Here is an 18,292-nt window from a genome sequence, read left to right as displayed (position 1 = left end):
ACATTAAAGCTACAGTAACATAATAATTAGACTCATTAGATTCGTCTCGTAGTTTATAGACGAGTTCTGTAATTAGTTTTGTGATTAGTCTATATTTAATACTTCAAATATAAAAAGATGCCCTTTCAAAATTCAAACTAAATGGATCTAAACACAGCCTAAAATGACCAGAGGCTACAGAGAAGCAAGTCAGATTGGCAACGACTACTGCAACGATTACAGGTTTTTCAAGATTGGCGCAAGGGATTTCGGCCTTATTTAGATGCATAAAGTTTTGGGTGTAAATCATTGTATTACTTTCATTTGTATTTGATAATTATTGTCCCGTCATAAATTAACTAAGTTCAAAAGATTCATCTTGCAAATTATAGACAAACTGTGTAATTAGTTATTTTATTTGGCAACGTATCAAGTACAAACCAACCTCTCCGTGCAAAATATAGAAACTTCAATCTGAACCATTGGATCAACATCCAAGGGGTATGGAGGTTGGCTAATTTTACAATCTGGACTCCTCTTTTGCAAATTCCCCCTCCCACCTCTCTACGCATCTCCCCTTGGATGTTGATCTGATGGCCCAGATTGAAGTTTCCATAATTTGCACGGAGAGGTTGGTTTGCACCTGATATGTTCCCACTTAGCTACATTTAATACATCATGCATGCGTTAAAAGATTCGATGTAATGAAAAATCTTGTAAAGTTTTGGAATTTTGAAGGGAACTAAAGAAGGCCTTCATTTGTTCTCAGAAAAGCAAGGGATTTATCTAGTCATCATCCTACCTCAATTCGAGCACAGTCGATCAATATTTTTACTACGCCAAAAATGTAATTCTATACGTAATATTAGTCAAAGATAAGAGGAGGACGTAGTAGCAATGACAATGAAAAAGGAAGGTGCATTTACATATGTTGTTCTAGCTTGGATTGCAGCTTGTAGTTTTCAACAATATGCAAGCTAAGGGAAAGGAGATGGTTAGACTGTAACACCAGCTAGACTGTGGATATTGTTACTTACTTGGTTCGAAACTATTGATCATTTTAGCTTTTCTATGTTTTTATAATTTTTATTATATATTTAGAAAAAACCTATATAACTTATAATTTAGAACGGGGTACAATCTAAAATTGTTTCATCTTAGAGGCTATTACAACATAAGAGCATCTCCAAGAGTTTGCCATATTTTACTTGGCATATCTTGTGTTTTGCCAACTTCTAAAAAGATATGCCAAGTAAAAAAGAGGTTATCTCCAACAGTTTGACATAATTCACTTGCCAAATCCAGATCTAACTTACATCAGAAACCCTGAGAGAGAAACAAAATTATATTTATGCCCTTCCACCTCTTGAAAACTTAAATCAGGAACTCTTCTCTGTTATTTATTTCTTTTTTCACCCTCCCACCTGACTAGAAACCACGATGCCAACCGCGCGCTGCGCGCGTATATTTACGCATTGGAGGCTGGTTTTTCCTAAGTTGCCAAAAATTACCAAGTCTTTTGCCAAACTGTTTGGAGGAGTATTTTTAACGTTTTTACCAAAAATCAAAGATGACAACTCGATTTGCCAAACTGCTGGAGATGCTCTAAGTTGGAAGCTGCAATCGACGATTAAAAAAACAAACATACCTTTCATCGCAGATCTGTGCAAACAGATAGCTAAAACTACTTAGATTTAGAATCAATGTTCCAGTCGCTTCATTCCGGATAACTACCGGCACCAGGATATACTAATAAATAAAGAGAAAAATAAATACTAGTATACTGTATGGTGGAGTGTTTCGTGGCCATGATAAGCCGATCGACAGAACCAACAATTCCCTGGTTCCGAGACCACTACTGTTGGTCACTCAAAAAGTCACAAGTCACGCACAAAGATGTTGTCCCTGAAGAAGGCGCCCAATGGCCGGCTGGCCGCGGTACATACAATTCTATAATTAGATTCTGGCTTTCGAGATTGCTGAGCCGTCCTGTCAAGAACATAAACAATTTCTGCTTCCTTGTCTGCTGACTTTAGCTTCCACTGTTCTTGGAATTACAAGTTCGATGATCATTGTTTGAGTGCGTAGAATTACAAGTTCTATGATCACTGTTTGAGTGCTTAGAATTGCAAGTTCTATTCTATGATCGCTGAGGCATGAAACCTTACAAGGCCTAGCAGCTAGCAGCTAGCATGTGCCCACACTTTCTCCTGATTCGTACTGTTAGTTAAAGTGAGGTGAAAGGGTTTGGCAAAGCTGGCCTGCCTGCTCAACGAGATGACAGGCTTCCAGGTGATGCGGGACTACCGTCGTCCATCGCATGGCATCGGCCACCCATCTTTCTCACTAGACTGGGGGACACAGACAGTGGTCCATGGCAAAGTGAATCACAACTGCATCAAACAACCAGGTCACAGCGACACGATTGAAGACTTTGGACCGGTGCTGGGCGCGTGCATCACATGCCGGTCAGGTCAAACCAAAGACAGGGACACACACACACACACACACACACACATAGTTCGCAGCTACATGTAACAAACAATGTATGGGAGCTCCCCACTGACCCACATCAGCTAAACACCAAACAGGCACATGGGAAATCAATTACTCGATCTCATGAACACAAAGCACCATTGCACACGATATAATGTACATTGTTAATAACATAGTCCGGGGAACATTCATATATAGCTGTGGAAGTGTATGCAAGTAACCCTTGTTACATCAAATACAAAATTGGTAGCCACCTCTGTGTGGGCCCGGCCTGCAGACGTGGGCCCCACTTACCAGTGCCTACCTAGGCCTGTAACAGGGGAACTGCTTTTTGCTACCCTCTCTCAAGTCTCATCAACAGAACAGCCTTGAGATGGCCATGGCCCTAGCAAAGCTAGCTAGGTGGATCACAAAGCCAGGACCCTCCCAAAGCAACCAACCGACCGACCAACCAGCTCTCTCATCGATCTCTCTCTACAAAGCTAATCATAGGACTATTACAACACGCTACTAATAACTACCACCACCATAACTGCAACTACTACTAGCTATAGCCAGTGATAACGAACTCCAGGGCAAATCGACAAAGTGCTTAGGCCAGAGGGGACCTGTGGGGGGCACCCTTCCTCCTGTTGCCAAGTGACAGCACGATCTGGGGGAAGAACCCTCCCCCTTTCTTCCTCTTCCCCGCCTCGCCGCGACGGGCAACGACAACAGCCCTAGTGTCACCGTTGTCGCTCGATGCCCCGCCACCATTGCCGTAGTGCTGCGTCGGGTCCTCAAGGGTCGAGTTCGGGGTGATCTGCCCGCCATCAGTGTCGTCGTCGAGGTCCGATCCGTCGACGCGGAGGTTTTCAAACTGCGGGAAGGCAAGGTGATCTGGGTCTGTGGCGCCGCCGCCGCCGACCCCGCCGTAGTACTGCAGGGTGTTGAAGAGATCCCCTCCCTGCATTGTGACATGATCCACCTGCATACAAACCATATGTTGCCATGCAATTGTCATGACGGAATTCAACATATCACGGCCACTGAATTGGTGCATTATGGGTGATGATGCAACAGTTGTGACAAGTCCTTTGGTTGCTTTAATTGTTTCACTGACCTTACAAGAGAGGGAGCAGAAATGGAAGGGTTCTTGGAGGATCCTGTCGCATGTCAGGCAGACGTTGCCGGAGCCCTTGAAGGGCCTGGACTGAGGCCTCGGCTTCAGGAAGATGACCTTGGCACTGTTGATCGTGTAGGACTGCACAATCAGGGAGGGAATTAACATGCCATCAGCTAATCACTTCAAATTTTTCATGCATTATCAGACGATGATGCATTGCTAATCTGTTCAGAGGTGAACTAAAGGAACCCTTCAAGTTTAAGGAATGTGGCTAACTGTAATTTGCAAGGAATCACCTGAACATAGGAGCAGTCAATGAGTTTCTCCAGGTCGCCAAGGCGGACGACGTCATGGTACACGTAGCGTCGCACCTAATTTCACCCAAAAAAAAGTAAAAAGATGAGATCAGTGCCTCAAGATTCGTGCTAACCATGTTTATGCAGGCAATAATTCTGTGCTTTTAAGATAACTCCCGTAGTACAACAGCAGTACAACTCGATTGGGTAACAATGTGGCCCATGCTTTGACCGGCCGGGCAGTAGGACCACTTCAGTCGTGATCTTATCATGGGAGATCCCAAACCACGTGCAGTGACGAAACTGCCCTCTTAGGAGCTCGTCCTCTACCACAAAATCCAAGCCAGAACCGGGGGCGAAACGGTAAAACTAGCCGAGGAGAGAGGAGGAAGGTTTTGGTCAGTAGCAATTCACTGGGGCCGTGAGTGAACAGTGCTAAGGCGAGCCCCCCGGGAGGAACAGTACCGAGGCCTCTGTTTGGTAAAAACGACAAGAAGCCCAATTACCACGCTCACGATTGGGTAAAAATATGGGTGCCCGGCGGTAACAATTTGGTTCCAAAATTTCTTTCTCCAAACTTCATTATAAAACTATCATATCAAATCTTTTGCCTCATGTATGAAGCATTAAATGTAAGTAAATAAAAAAATTAATTGCATAGTTTTGATGTACACGACGAGACGAATTTTTTAAGCCTAGTTAGATCATAATATGACAACAATTATCACAAACAAACGAAAAGTGCTACAGTGTGCTACCGTGTCCGATGTAACCTTTTTTACCACCATTTTACGGATCTAATAAACACAGCCTTATAGGCTTCAGCGTTTTTACCGCCGGCGCTGCACAGGGAGGGAGGACGAGCAGGAAATGTTGCTATACATGGCAAAACAGTTTTGATAAACAGGCCTATTAATGGAAGTTCGCACAAACAGCGCATGGTTTATGCAGAATTTTTCTTCTTAGCATCCTAGGAAATGAAATGAGGTCATCATGCAAAGGGCAGAAAAAAAATTCAATTTACTGTCAGCTCACACAATTGACTCGGCACTTCGGCAGTAACTTCGCAGGCAAGAGGTGGATAAGATCAAGCAGGCATGGAAGGAAGCATATCCATAGCATTTGTGGAAGGTTGAACCACGAATGCCGCTGCGGAATTTTTCACCGTGCAGGACCGTGGCTATTTCCAGTGAAAGGCCAAGCAAAAGCGGGGGCAGTAAAACTCCGCAGCTTTTGCCCCTCCGCACTCACAGCAGAGTCACTCGCACCACCAACAAGTCCTGACCGGATTAGTTGCGAGAAAGAAGAAAGTGGCAGCAAGAGGACAAGCAAATTGAAGCGAAAGAGGAAGAACATGACGAAATGACTTGCATGCAAGAGAATTTCCACGCACCACCCACTCCCCCCACAGTCAAATTCCATTTACCTCTCAGCAAATTTCCCCACAAATCCCGGTTGCAATCAACACAAAAACTCAAATCAAAGCCCGTAAAAAGGGGAGGAAATAAAAATAAGAACCAGGTACTACTAGCATGCAGGAGGATTTCTACCATCCATTCACCGAACTTACCGAAGCAACCGGCACATTTACGGGTTTACCCCCCGAGTAATTCCATCACTTTTCCATCATCAACAAATCGGTAGAACTAGGCACTACTCCAAAGCACGGAATTGTTGTTCTGCTTGCTCGAATTAGGCGACGGCGACATGGCCCAACAACAACCATCCTCGTCCTCCTCTAATCCAAGGCATGCATGAGCATGACCCAAAACCTCGCAACGCGACAAAGCGCGGGGACCCGAGCAAAGTACGGGGACCCTCCTCTAATCCCAGAAGAGGGAAGGAAGCGCGTGCGGTTGATTCGACGAGAGCACGCATCAAATCAGATCAGAATGGAACCCGAAGGGAATTTAGGCTAAACGGGGGCCAAATCTAAAGGGAGGAGGAGTGAGCAGAAGAGCACGGCGGCGCGCCCCCGTGAAGAGACAGCACGGGACAAAAAAAAGGCGAGGCGAGAATCGAGATGCACCATCCCCCTCTCCTCCTGTAGCACCTACGCTAGGCTGCTTCCGCTTCTGCTTCGCTTCTGCTGCTACGCCGTGAGGCGAGGACGGATGGATAATTTAAAATTTTATGAGATCAATCAATTGGTTTGTTTTATATGAGATTTCGTCCCGTGCGCAGGAACCGAGGGCTCCAAAAGCTGCCGCCGCTTCCTGCGCGCCCCCCGTGGTGTCGATCCAAGCAGCCCAGCAGCGAGCAATTGCTAGTACGCTAGTAGGAATCGAGGAGACGGATTAGCGGGGACGGATCATCGGATGATCATGCGCCTCCTCCGCGGCAGCAGATGCTCCGGAATCGCCCGCCCGCGCATCTACCGCCATGCAGAGGAATCGGGGGGTTGGGGGAGGAGAGGGAGAGGGAGAGGGAGAGGGAGCGGACCTGGAGGAGCGGGTGGTGGCGGTGCGCGGCGGCGCAGTGGGGGCAGATGCTGGCGCAGCAGGCGAGGCAGAAGATGTTGCGCTCGTTCTTCTTGTGGTTCTCGTGCGCGGGGCACGCCACGAAGAAGCTCTCCGCCACCAGGCCGGCAACCCACCCGGGCCTCATCCCCTTCTACCCGCCGCCGCCGCTGGATCTCCGTCTCCCTCGAGCTCCTTCTCCGGGAAGGAACCGGAGCCCCTCTCCTCGTCCCGGTCCGGTACTCCGGTAGTACGATCGCCAGGCCTGGCAATTCCGCCCGCCCCCTCGCGCTGGTTTGTTCAAGTAGCGGTGGTGGTGGTGTGCGAGTGCAGGGAGCCGAGCCGAGGCGTGGTGGTACCGTGGTAGTGGTACGTGGTAGTAGTACACTAGTACGTGTGTCTTGTCTTGTAGCTGTGTGTAGAGAGAGAAAACGGAGGGGGAGAGAGAGAGAGAGAGAGAGAGAGAGAGGGGAATGCTCGCCGGGCTAGGGGTGGCAGGGGGCAACGACTCGCTCCGTCCATTGGGAGACTATTTATAGCGGAGAGAGCTAGAGAGAGGGGAGGGGGTGAGGAGGGAGAGGGCTAGAGCGAGAAGGAAGGGGGAGAGAATTGGGTTAGATGAATGGGTGATCATCCGGTTAGGGACCGTTCGGCGCAAATCCAATACAGCGATCGCTCGCCGGAGCAACTGCTGGCGCACGATATGCCTGACACGCACCGCAAGGTCCATCGTAATATCCCTTTTTTATCCATGGATTAGAGTTAGATTGAGTTAAATTGGGATCATCTAACCCAAAAGTATCCAAACAGGATGGGTTAAATTGGATTAGATGCATCTAACCCACCTCAAAAAACTATCCCCTCCAAGGGGTGCTTATTTGGGTTAAATTAGAGTGGGTCCCACTTTTCCCCCTCTTTCTCCCCCCTCCTCGGATCCTTCTGCTGCAGACTCCCCCATCTGCAAACTTCCCGACACCACCCCCTCCCATCGCCGTCACCCGCGCTCTGGCACGACGCAGGCCCGCCAGAGCCGCCGCCGCCGGAGGTCTCCACCAGCACGGCGAGGTTGCGGCCATCACCTCGCAGCCCCTCCGCACGCCCACCCCCTCGTCGCCACCCTCGCGCCCTCTGCGGCTCAGAAGACCAGCATGTGGAGGACGACCTAGGTGTCCGGCGCGGGGGCCTCCTCGCCGTCGCAGAGGCCGGAGGCGGTGACCTCGACCATCTCGTCCAGGACGAGGAGGATGACGAGGCGGTGGAGGCTTCCGAGGATGAGGAGTCGCGGCGGCGACGGTCGGAGGCGGCGTCACTCCAGAACTCAATCTAGTGCGGGGCCTGGACGGCGAGTCTCCGGCGCGTGCACGACGCCATGCTCGCGCCGGCGGAGAGCGGCGATGCCAGCGGCGCGCACCGGATGGCGGAGCACGCGAGCCGCAGGGCGCGGTCCGGGTAGGCAGGCCGCCACCCCCAACCCCGCGGCCACAACGCGCCCCGCGCGGTCTGTAGCGACACCGCGGCGGCGAGGAGGTCAAACGCGGCGCGGAGGCCGAACTCGGCCGCGGGGAGGTCGAACGCGGCGCGGAGTCACGCCGAGGGCGAGGACGGCTGGGAGGTCGGGCGGGAACTCGAACCCGAACTCGGCCTCGGCGCGGGCGAGCTCCGCGTCGGTGAGGCCTGGGAGGACGGCGACCCCGGCCGCGCGGAGGTGGGCAAGCACCCCTGCCGCCACGCATGGAAGGAGGGCAACCCGTGAGCGGGAGAAGGTCACACACGAGCTAGCCACACCAGATCCGACTGAAAAAAGGCTTTAAAAGAGCTAAATAATTGGAAAAGTGTATTTGTTGTCCATCTAACTCTTGCATCCAAATACCTCCTTGGTTAGAGTTAGTCTAGAATTAGTCATGAACTAAAAACTAACTCTAACCTCTAACTGAGTTAGAGTATCCAAACAGGGCCAATGACTCCCTTCCACGTACTTAAGGAGTTAAGGTTAATTTCCCTTTTCTTTCCCTTCATTTTCTATTTTATTTTTACTTCTCAACACGTGGTAGCTACAATTATTAGCGTGGGTAAATAATTAGTACACGAAATATTTTCTTTTATTTCTTTTTCTTTCCTTTCATTTGCCCGGATCTTCTTATTTAACATGTGGGTAGCTACAATCATTAGCTAGATGGCTAATAAATTCATGTGTTTGAAAAAAAATTCTAGAAAGATTTATGACATAAATTACTTGTATAAGTTATTTATAAGAGTTAGGTTAGAAAGATTATACGGAGAAGTTTTCATTATAATTTTACCTGTGAATTTTGTTGGCACTAGTCTCATATGAACTTGCGATGAAAGATTATCATAAAAAAGTTATTCTAAAAAAATTATAAGGATAAGTTATGCTTAAAAGTTTGTTCAAAACTTATCTAACAATAATTTTACTGAAAAGATATTCTAAAAAAAGGCTTACCCGTCTATGGGTATACTTAGCCCATTATCTAGACATGCACAGCTCTTTGGCTCTGGAGTTATTTTGCTGAAAAGCTACTAATACTGGATCCTTACTTTCAATATTTTAGCTCCAATTGTGTTGATAGCTAGAAACTAGGTTTGCCTAGTTCTCTAGAGCATACATGTTTAATCATATTATCTTTTCAAGAGCATCAACATAAATCCATCTTTTCTCTTTCTGTCCTTTCAATCCTTACTACGATGCGACGCATTGACCAAGGCTCTTATATCCGCGAGTCACGGCGAATCGATCCGATTTAACCTGGTAAGGTGGACCTAACTCACACGACACGTGAAAACCCCGTCGGGCCACACACGTCAACTGTTCCCATAATTACTCCGAAGTCTGAATCAAGCCCGCAAACACCCGGATGATGAGCCCCGCACGTGCGAACACCCGGTGAACCCGTGGGCCACTTCACCATCCGTCAACCCTACCCAGCACCGCAGGTCGAGACTCAGATTCCGACGCAATTAAGGTAATTAGCTTACCGGTTTCGACTACCTCCTACTTCCGGCATGTGGTTAATACTGTTCAATCCTCAGTCAAAGGGCCAACAACGGAACGGTCCTCAATCGACACAGGCGGAGACTCAACTTTCTTTACTCAACAATCATGTCCAACTTTCCCTCCGCCCGGTCTCCAATTTCCTTCTCATTGCATTATTTCTCATAACACTGCCTGAAATAACAAACCTATATCTCGCAGGTGACAGGAAATCACCCGTCTTCTACCGCATTTACTTAAGCATAGCGGTGCTAGCGATAACTGCACTAGTAAGACACAGGGTAGTCAAGATTATGCATCTATGGTTCCAATCAATTCCTTGAACGTAAATGCACAATACTTTAAATATAACATGGAGTAATTAAAATAAGGGATATGCTCCGGGGCTTGCCTTGCAAGTCAGCGGGGTTAGTGGCCTCTTCGGGAGCTTGATCAACGACTTCTCCTGGTTGCGGTTCTCCTGCGGAAGGCTCCTGGACCGGCTCGGCAATTAGCTCGTAGGCGACTTCGGTTTCAGCGTCTATACGAATAAAATATGCCATGCATGAGACTCAAGAAAAGATACAATGCAATGCAGTAACCGCAACTAGAATTATAGACAAAACCGATAAACAACACTCTCAAAACTATGGTCCAAAGGAATGGTGTAGTGCTGAGATGGGGTTTTGGTTTCTAATTCCTTTTAGCCTGAAGTGTTTCCTATCAAGCAAAAGTTACTAAACTCGCTTCGAAGGATTAAACACAACCCTAGAACAACATGGATCAAATTATCTAGGGGCTTGTTTTGTTGCAAAAACACATGCATGCATGAAAGAATTAAATACAACAATTATAAAAGAAAAGAGCCTAACTAGGAACAAATTAAAAACAAGAACTTGACTTGCAGATATGATCTAGCAACAAGAATTTATCAGAAAACATGATTTGGATAAAGCATGCCACATAAATTCTCCAACATTTATTGATGACCGAAAACGTTTATTAACTCTAGCAAGGTAAACTAAACATAAACAAATTTGCACAAAAGTGAACAACACTAGCACATGAAATTTTTACAGTGGATTACACATGCAATGAGTAGGTTACCACAAATTTTCAGGATTTTTAGACAAACAGAACAACGGATACCAAATAATCTAGATTTAACGCAAACCCTAAATTTAGCAGGGGAAAAGTGACATTTCACCTGCACAAGTATTTTACTTCTGAAGATCTCAATTTTAGAAACCTAACAAAATTTGGTTTGCATTTTTAGGATTTTCCTGTGATTTATTATGCATTTATGAAATAACAGCCGAAATACACAATAGAGAAACACCAAAACTACCTTTAATTCCCCCTCTCACACTGACCCGCGGGACCCACTTGGTGGTGGCACAGAGAGGAAAGAAAGGGGGGATCCCCTGCTATGCCCCGGCCGCGCACGGCGACGCGCCTGCGTGAGCGCGGCGGCCATGGGCCGGCCGGCCGGCGGGGTAGCGCAGGCGGGCCAACGCGCAGGGGCCAGCGCACCCGCAGCCGCGCAGGGGTGCGCGTGGGGGCCGCCCAGGGCGGAGCCAGGCGGCGGCGTTGGCGTGGCGGCGGCAGCTCACGGCGGCGGCGGCGGCCGGGCCGTTTCGGCGGCGGTGGAGCAGGACGACCGCGGGATGGGGCGGCGCGACGGCGAGGGAGGCTAGGCGACCTCAAGGCGCGCGGCAGTTGCCCGCGGGCTTGCACAGGGCAGCCCCGCGGCGGTGGTACAACGCCGGCGATGCTGGATTCGGGCGGGGATAGGGTTGGGAAGGAAGAGGGGGTCGCATCCGAGCTCACCGCGGGTTCGATTTGGTCGGAGAGTGGCCGGAGGAGTGGAATCGACGGAGAGGGGTGGAGCTCGGCGTGGTTGTCAATGGTGGCCGCGGCGGAGACGCCTGATTCGGTCGGGGGTGGGGCTCGACCGAGCTCGTGGAGGCACGGAGGAGCTTCGGGGCGAGGTCGTGCGGCTCTGGGCGCGGCGAATCGAGGCGGGGTGGTGAGGGTGGTCGGTGCAGAGCTCGACGGCGGCTCGGCTTGGCCTTGCGCGGGTGCTCTGCTCGCTCGAGGAAGAAGGGGACGGGACGAGAAGACTCCAGGGCATACGAATGGATAAGCCACGCGCACGGAGGGCGAGGATCGCCGCGACGGTCGACGCGTGTAGTCGCCGGCCCGTCGCCGGTCGCGGCATGGGCACGCACAGGGAAAATAGAGGAGCACAGTAGCCGCGGTTGACCTTGTTTGAATTGATTTTGTCCAAAGTTTGACCGCCCAAAACTCCAAATTTCATATGGGAACATGAAATTTGGCCAAAATAGAAGTTGTAGAGGAATAGAAGGTCTACAACTTTTGTTTTGAGCGCAAGTTGATTCGAAGCTCGGATCATGGAGAAAAACGCGCTCGAACTCGGCTAAACCGATGTTTACCGCGCAAACTCGATTAACGCTAATGACCGTGATTAACCCTGATTTGCGATTAAGCACGATATTAACGTCAAAACTAACTCCGGGGTGTTACAATTGGTTCTCAATCAAATTTCTTTCTCCCATGTCATATTCTGTTCCGCTGCTGTCATTTATTTTATGTAAATTCTAAATTTAAAGCTGTTTTGTAAATATTTATGTTATTATCTAGTTTTGTGAAATTATATTATGCTGGTACCGTCTGTGCTCGCCGTCGCGCGAGACTTCTGGTGTGTTTCGATCGGCCTGTGGGTTGGAAACATGCTATCAGGTTACACTTAATTAAGTTAATGCGCCTGATGCATTCAAATGATGACCATTACGCTTAATTTAGCCATTTAACCTAGCGGTTGTGTCACAACCATCAGATTTCAAATTCTCTCAACCCATTTCCGACACAATTGCACGTCGTTTGAGGTGCAGTTTCAAGTTTTTCCCCCTCAAAAAGAACCTTTTCAAGTTCAAAGTTGTTTGGCGTCTAATGAACCTGCGGTTTGGATTCACAGTCCAAAAGGGGCCCCATTGATTCCGACTGCTCGTCTTGCACGGCCCGTCTGCCCTCCTGGACTCTAGCGCCGCGCGCGCAGTACGCGCTCTCGGCCTTGGCCCTGCCTGCCTCCCATTCCCTCGCAAATTTCTGAACTCAGAGATGGATCTCGCCCGGCTGGGTTGTTGGGCGAGCAGAGAGATACATGAAGGGGGAAAAGGAAAAAAGGAAACAAAAAGGCTAGAAAGCGTAGCGCGCATGGAGCAGGCGGCGCAGGCAGGCTCGCTCGGCGGCGATCGCCGTGGCCGCACCCGCAAGGTGGATGAGCCAAACGGTTTCGCAGCGCTCGTGCCCCGGGATCGGCCGGCACGGAGGACCTCGCCATCCCTCGAGGACACGGCCCCGCCGTTGCGCGGGGCAGAGTTGGCCATGTCCCTCTGCTTGTCTTTGGAATTTGCCTAGCTACACTTCACCGCGTGGCTGGCTGTAGGGTGATGGGCAACACAACACTGCCATCTCACGCGGTTCAGATTTTTCGTGGATTTTTCTTCTCTCTGTTTTTTTTTACAGAAGTTACCTAGCTACCCGCCGTTAAAATTGGAACCTCCGGCGAGCTGGTGCCTTTTGCCCCTGCCGTGAAATTTTAGTTTTGTCGAAAGGGGGTGCAGGTACATGCAGAGATTTTTGTTTCCTGCAGGGTATGATGGCTCTGCTGGATTTTTATCCGCGTGCGTCTCGAGAAATTTCACGCGGGGGAGGCCCGCCCGCTCGTACGCGAACACACCAGAGCTCGGGAATTACCCGTGTTTGTTGCGATAGATATTCCATCCCCATGAGAAGGGCATGGCATGATCAGGTAGTGGTAGCAGAATTTAATTAAATATATATTTTTAGATAAGAGGCGATAAACAAGCCTCTGTATGGTGGTATATATTTTATCCGTCCTAAACTATTAGTCGTTTTGACTTTTTTATATACATAATTTTTGCAGTGTATCTATATATATCATATCTAAGTGCTTAACAAAATCGAAGTATCTAGAAAAAGTCGAAACAACTAACAATTTGAGATGGAGAAAGAGTATACAGTATCTGTGTTCCTGCCCGGTGCAGCAGTAGCACGACGACGAGGCAGGCGGCAGCACTGCAATTCTGCAAAATGGCAACCTGCCGAGTTGCTTGGTTACTCAGGATTAAAAAAACATACACCCACTTATTTATATGTATATATCTTTCTAAAGATGGATAAACCTCACAAGATAGGTTGAGGATGCATGCACATCCTCGTGAAATCAGAACATAATAAATAGTAAATAGTAGGGACAGGGATGGTCGTGCTCCGGCAGGTAGATGCATGGAGCTGGCTGGGGCTGCACCTATCTCCAGTAGCACACTTGATGCTGACAAAGGAAATGTGCGCGCAAAGAGGGAGGAAGAACGTGCATGGTGCCTTTCTCGTACTACCCTATGCAAAGACATTCTCGAAGCTCATGCTGCTAAATTTGCGTGGCTAGGTGCACGGGTAGATCGGGATTATTTATTGGTGCAACCACTTGCAGTAAGTGATATATGGTCTGTAAAATAAATTTCTGCTTGCTAATTTTTATTTTGCAAGTTGCTAATCTGTTGCAAAAATAATTTAGTTGTTAGGATAATAAAAAGTTGGACTATTTTACTAAGCAGGTTGATAATCTGTTGCAAAAGTAATTTAGTTGTTAGTACGATAATAAAAAGTTGAACTATATTACTAACGGACTCGTAAAATAATTTTTTTAGAGAGAGAGAGGAGGATTGTGGTAAAGTTGAAACTAAAAAATTAGTTGACAGGAACGGGAGCCCATCAAGGCCCACTACGCTATGAATGGGCCGCGGGCTACGAAACAATCTGCCCCGATTCGGTGAGCTAAGACTAAGGAGTTTTTTGAATTTTTATATTATTTTTTTCCAATTTATCAAAAATATATGATGAATTTTTTTTTTCAAAAATGTCATCCTGCCGCCAGTTCATCCGGCGGAAGGTAGGTACCGCCGGATGAACTGGCGGTATGGGTACTGTAGCGACTTTCACCGATACTGTAGCGGCCCATCGCCAAATCAACCGGCGGTACTGTAGCACACTTTCAAAAAAATATAACAAATTCATATGGATTCGGATGAAGATAAAATTTATACGAAAATTATAGATCTCGACGAGATCTACAGCTTTGTAATTCAAACTTTTTTCATTTAGAATCATTCTGGTGTTTAAATAATCGACACAACATTTAAATCTAAAAAATCATATCTAAACAAGTCGTGTTGCTCATCGAGAGTGCACCGGGAATTTTTCATCTAAACAATGCTAGACTTGTTGTAATTACAAAGTTGTTTAGATCGGTGATTTCCGGTGCACTCCCGATGAGCAGCACGACTTGTTTAGATTTGTTTTTTAAAATCTAAATGTTGTGTCGATTATTTAAACACCACAATGATTCTAAATGAAAAAAAGTTTGAATTACAAAGCTGTAGATCTCGTCGAGGTCTATAATTTTCGTATAAATTTTATCTCCATCCGAATCCATATGAATTTGTTATATTTTTTTGAAAGTGTGCTACAGTAATTTGCTACAGTACCGATGGTTGATTTGGCGGTAAGTCGCTACAGTATCATACCACCGGCGGTACCTACCTTCCGCTTGATAAACTGGCGGCAGGATGACATTTTTGAAAAAAAAAATCGGCATATATTTTTGATAAATCGGAAAAAAATAATTTAAAAATTTAAAAAAATCTAAGACTAAGAGTCCCCAAGAATAATCGGCGAATAAAAATCGTGTTTTTCTTCAAGTTGAAATAAAAAAAAACGAAAATTCCCCATCTGTACCGCGCGGTGGATCCGGACCGTCGATCCGCTGCATGCGTCTTGATGCCGCCATGCGCTCCACGTGTACGTGCACGCTCGCTCGTGGGCTCCGCCTAGCGCCCCAGCGCTCACATGGCCCTCTGGCCAGTGGGCCCAGCCTGCTACGGACGACGCGCGGCAAGCGTGCATCGTGCCTGTAGAAACCAAAGCTCGTGATCAGCGGGAGGGCTCTCGGCCCCGATCAGCTGCCCAGCAAAGCACCGTGCCGATGTGACGAGGTGGCAGTGGGGCCCACGGGCAGGCATCAACGTACATGCCCAACTGAACCAGAGCGGCACGCACGACGCATGGATGTCGACGATCACGATCAGATCATCGTCGCCGGTGTTCAGACTTTCAGAGCGCACCAATAAACCACGAGCTTAAAGCTGCAGATTAAAGCGTGGGCGCATGATTTGCTCGCAAAAGCTACGCCTGAATCGGTTCCAGTTGGGGTGGGGTCACGATGTGATGGTTTCTCGCACATGACATGGGGTCCGGTCGTCGTCTTGTGTTGACCATCAGAATTGGCAAGACTGTGTGTAAGATCGGTAAAGGTGATTTTGTCAAAATACAGATTTGACTTCACCATTGCGTAGCTCTCGTCGAGACGATAAAAATGCATATATGGAATGTCCGATTTGGACTTCGGATGAGAGAGTTATGACTCCGGGAAGAATTGACCCAGACCCGGACCGGTCAGACCGGTCCGGACTATCCAATCCGAGTTAGGAGTTGTATTTTGATACGAAATTAAATAGGGTTTCGACTCCTAATGAGGTAAGACCACCCCTCCCTATAAATATAAAGGGTTACGGCCGATTGAGGGTATCCAATTGCATCTATCAAACACATTTTATCTTTTTTACTTTTTTCTTCCAACCCTATGTGCTGTTCGTCTCTCGTCTCCATGACGTGAGGGGGCGCCCTAGCGGCCTACCGAGCCTAGGGCAACCTAAGGTGCGCTTGCCCTGACGGGGTCCCTCCTGAGCGAGCGTTCGTTGGATCTTCGTCGGGATCCCCGGCGAAACCGGTCTAACCGGCCACCAAACCGGCCTGATCGGATCTTGCGGAGGTGCTGTAAGGAGCCCTCTGCGAGGTCCACGTGACGTGCGCATGTGACGGCGCATTTCAGCGTCTAACATCTTCCTCGGTCTCTGTCTCGGTCTCACGCACCACCCCGGCGCTGGTCTTGAACAGAAGTACTAGTACTGTCCTTCACGCAGAGGTAGGGCTAGCTCTCAGCAGTGCAGCTTGCAGAAGATTAGGATTGGGTGGAGCACTACTACAAAAAAGATTTTCCGAGACGGTTGAAAACAATTTTCCGAGGTGGGCACAGGCAACCGCCACGGAGGTTCCATCACGGAAAATCCTGATTTTTCGAGGCGGTCAGCCGCCAGCCTCTGTTAATGGAGAAAAAAAAGAAAAGGCCGGCCCGTCGAGCCCATCTGGGCTGCCGGAGTAGCCCGCGGCCGCCGCGGCCGGGGCTGCCGCGCTGCTCCGTCGCACCGGGGCCGCCGCACAGCTCCGCGCCCCGGCATGCCCGTCTCGCCTCCGTTGCGCCATCGGAGCCGCCATCCCCCCGCCCGAAGCAGCCCGTCCCGGCCGGATCCGGACGTGCTGCCACCAGATCCGCCGCCTCCCGCCGCGGATCCGGCCGTCGACAGAGGGTGGTGAAGCGTCCCCTCATAAGAGAAGACTTAAAAGTGATACAATATCAGTCCCAGGAGGCTGATAATACTTTTATTACATCAGATGGTACATCACCGTACAACTCTATGCGGAAGTGGGCAGTGAAGCGCCACTATCGTGAGGATAACAACTAACACCCACACAACGATATTAACCAGAAAGAGGGGGTCATTAAAGTCTTGCGCCATACGGATGTTCCTGCGGGTGACCCTATCCACAGGCAAGGTTGGGTGCAGGACGGAACCATTACTCAACGTCTTCGGGAATGAAGTCTGGATCTTCCTCTGTAAAAATTAAGAATGGGGTGAGTACAAACGTACTCAGCAAGTCCAACCACCCCCACAGAGGGGTATAAACAGAATATAATGCACAGGGTAATTCAAGGATAAGGCTAGGTTTAATTTGCGGAACGCAAATTTTTATGTAGGGGTTCATTTGGAAGAAAGGATTTTCAAAGCAAATTTTACTTGTACCGGGTAAGACGTAGTGTTGCCAGACACTTTTCCAAAACCACTCACGCCAACCCATCCAATCCCAGAAGAAACACTAGTTATGTGACCACACCATAACTCGCCCAGCACCGTGGGCATGGCTATTCGAATAGATTCTTAACTCTGCAAAGGTGTGCAACTTTACCCACAAGCGGGGTACCACAGCTCGATCACCGTAGTGTCGGTGCAGATCCCAACAAAGCCATTACCCACCTTAGCTAGACCTGACTAGCCATCACGGGATCCACCAAGGGGTTATTGACCAATCACAGAGGTTTTAACCGGGGCATAAGTCACACAGAGCTATTCCCTTCTCCTTGATCACCCGTTGCTCTCAGCTCTCCTGATGGCTATCAGACTAACTAGTGGGGTTTATGCTAAGTCATTGCCCATTCAACGGTCGAGTGGTTTGCACGATAGTGGAGTTAGGTGAGACGACACACCAACTCGGTCCTTAATTGTGACAAGATGGATATCTCCCTTCCTTGCTTAACCACACAGGTTAGAGCACACCATTCGGCAAATCACACAGAAATGCCATCCATCCTGCCTAAACTCATCCTTCGAAAATTTCACATTTTCCCTTCCCACACACACTCACACATTTTCTTTTTATAAAACAAGTCGTATCGTGTTTAAGGTCCTAAGTATTCTAGTAGCGATTAACGTCCAAACACATCACATTCAGACATTAATCTAGGTAGTCAAGGAATGGTTATAACAAATCAAGGGGTGGCTATCCAACCATGTTTTTAGCAGGCAAAACATATGCAGTTTTGTAGAACAGGCCAATAGGTTGTGTTTATAAAAACTAGGACAAAATATGCATCAAAGGGCGGGATTGAACTTGCCGTTCTCAAAGCCTTCCGGGAAGTCCTGATCGAGGTACTGTCCTTCGGGTTCGGGGTCACGGAACTAGTCCTCAT

At 48.4% G+C, this 18,292-nt stretch overlaps 1 protein-coding gene across 2 annotated transcripts; it reads right to left on the bottom strand.

The window, feature by feature from the left end:
• Window positions 1-2,627: 2,627 nt before the first annotated feature.
• LOC120666112 (protein RGF1 INDUCIBLE TRANSCRIPTION FACTOR 1-like) lies at window positions 2,628-6,833 on the bottom strand. 2 transcript variants are annotated; one of them, XM_039945986.1, is made up of 5 exons: window positions 4,989-5,906; window positions 4,635-4,639; window positions 3,877-3,951; window positions 3,578-3,718; window positions 2,628-3,442 (listed from the first exon to the last, which is right to left on the bottom strand). In XM_039945986.1, the coding sequence occupies exons 1-5, from the start codon at window positions 4,996-4,998 to the stop codon at window positions 3,068-3,070; spliced, it is 606 nt and encodes a 201-aa protein (XP_039801920.1). In that variant the 5' UTR covers window positions 4,999-5,906; the 3' UTR covers window positions 2,628-3,067. The 2 variants fall into 2 exon arrangements, with proteins under 2 accessions (XP_039801920.1, XP_039801865.1); XM_039945931.1 differs by lacking the exons at window positions 4,635-4,639; window positions 4,989-5,906 and adding an exon at window positions 6,319-6,833.
• Window positions 6,834-18,292: the final 11,459 nt, after the last annotated feature.

Source organism: Panicum virgatum, chromosome 1K (genome assembly GCF_016808335.1).
Source record: "Panicum virgatum strain AP13 chromosome 1K, P.virgatum_v5, whole genome shotgun sequence".
In the NCBI taxonomy this organism is placed as follows: domain Eukaryota; kingdom Viridiplantae; phylum Streptophyta; class Magnoliopsida; order Poales; family Poaceae; genus Panicum; species Panicum virgatum.
The sequence above is the reverse complement of the archived record's forward strand: the minus strand, read 5'-3'. Positions and strand labels throughout refer to the sequence as shown.

What these genes read in the sequence shown, in the direction of transcription:
- LOC120666112 (XM_039945931.1), bottom strand. Translation starts at nt 6,483, where the DNA reads ATGAGGCCCGGGTGGGTTGCCGGCCTGGTGGCGGAGAGCTTCTTCGTG. An exon ending in GCCACCACCCGCTCCTCCAG is followed by an intron (nt 3,952 to 6,318) that starts GTCCGCTCCCTC and finishes GGGTGAAATTAG; the next exon opens with GTGCGACGCTACGTGTACCA. An exon ending in TCTGCTCCCTCTCTTGTAAG is followed by an intron (nt 3,443 to 3,577) that starts GTCAGTGAAACA and finishes GTTTGTATGCAG; the next exon opens with GTGGATCATGTCACAATGCA.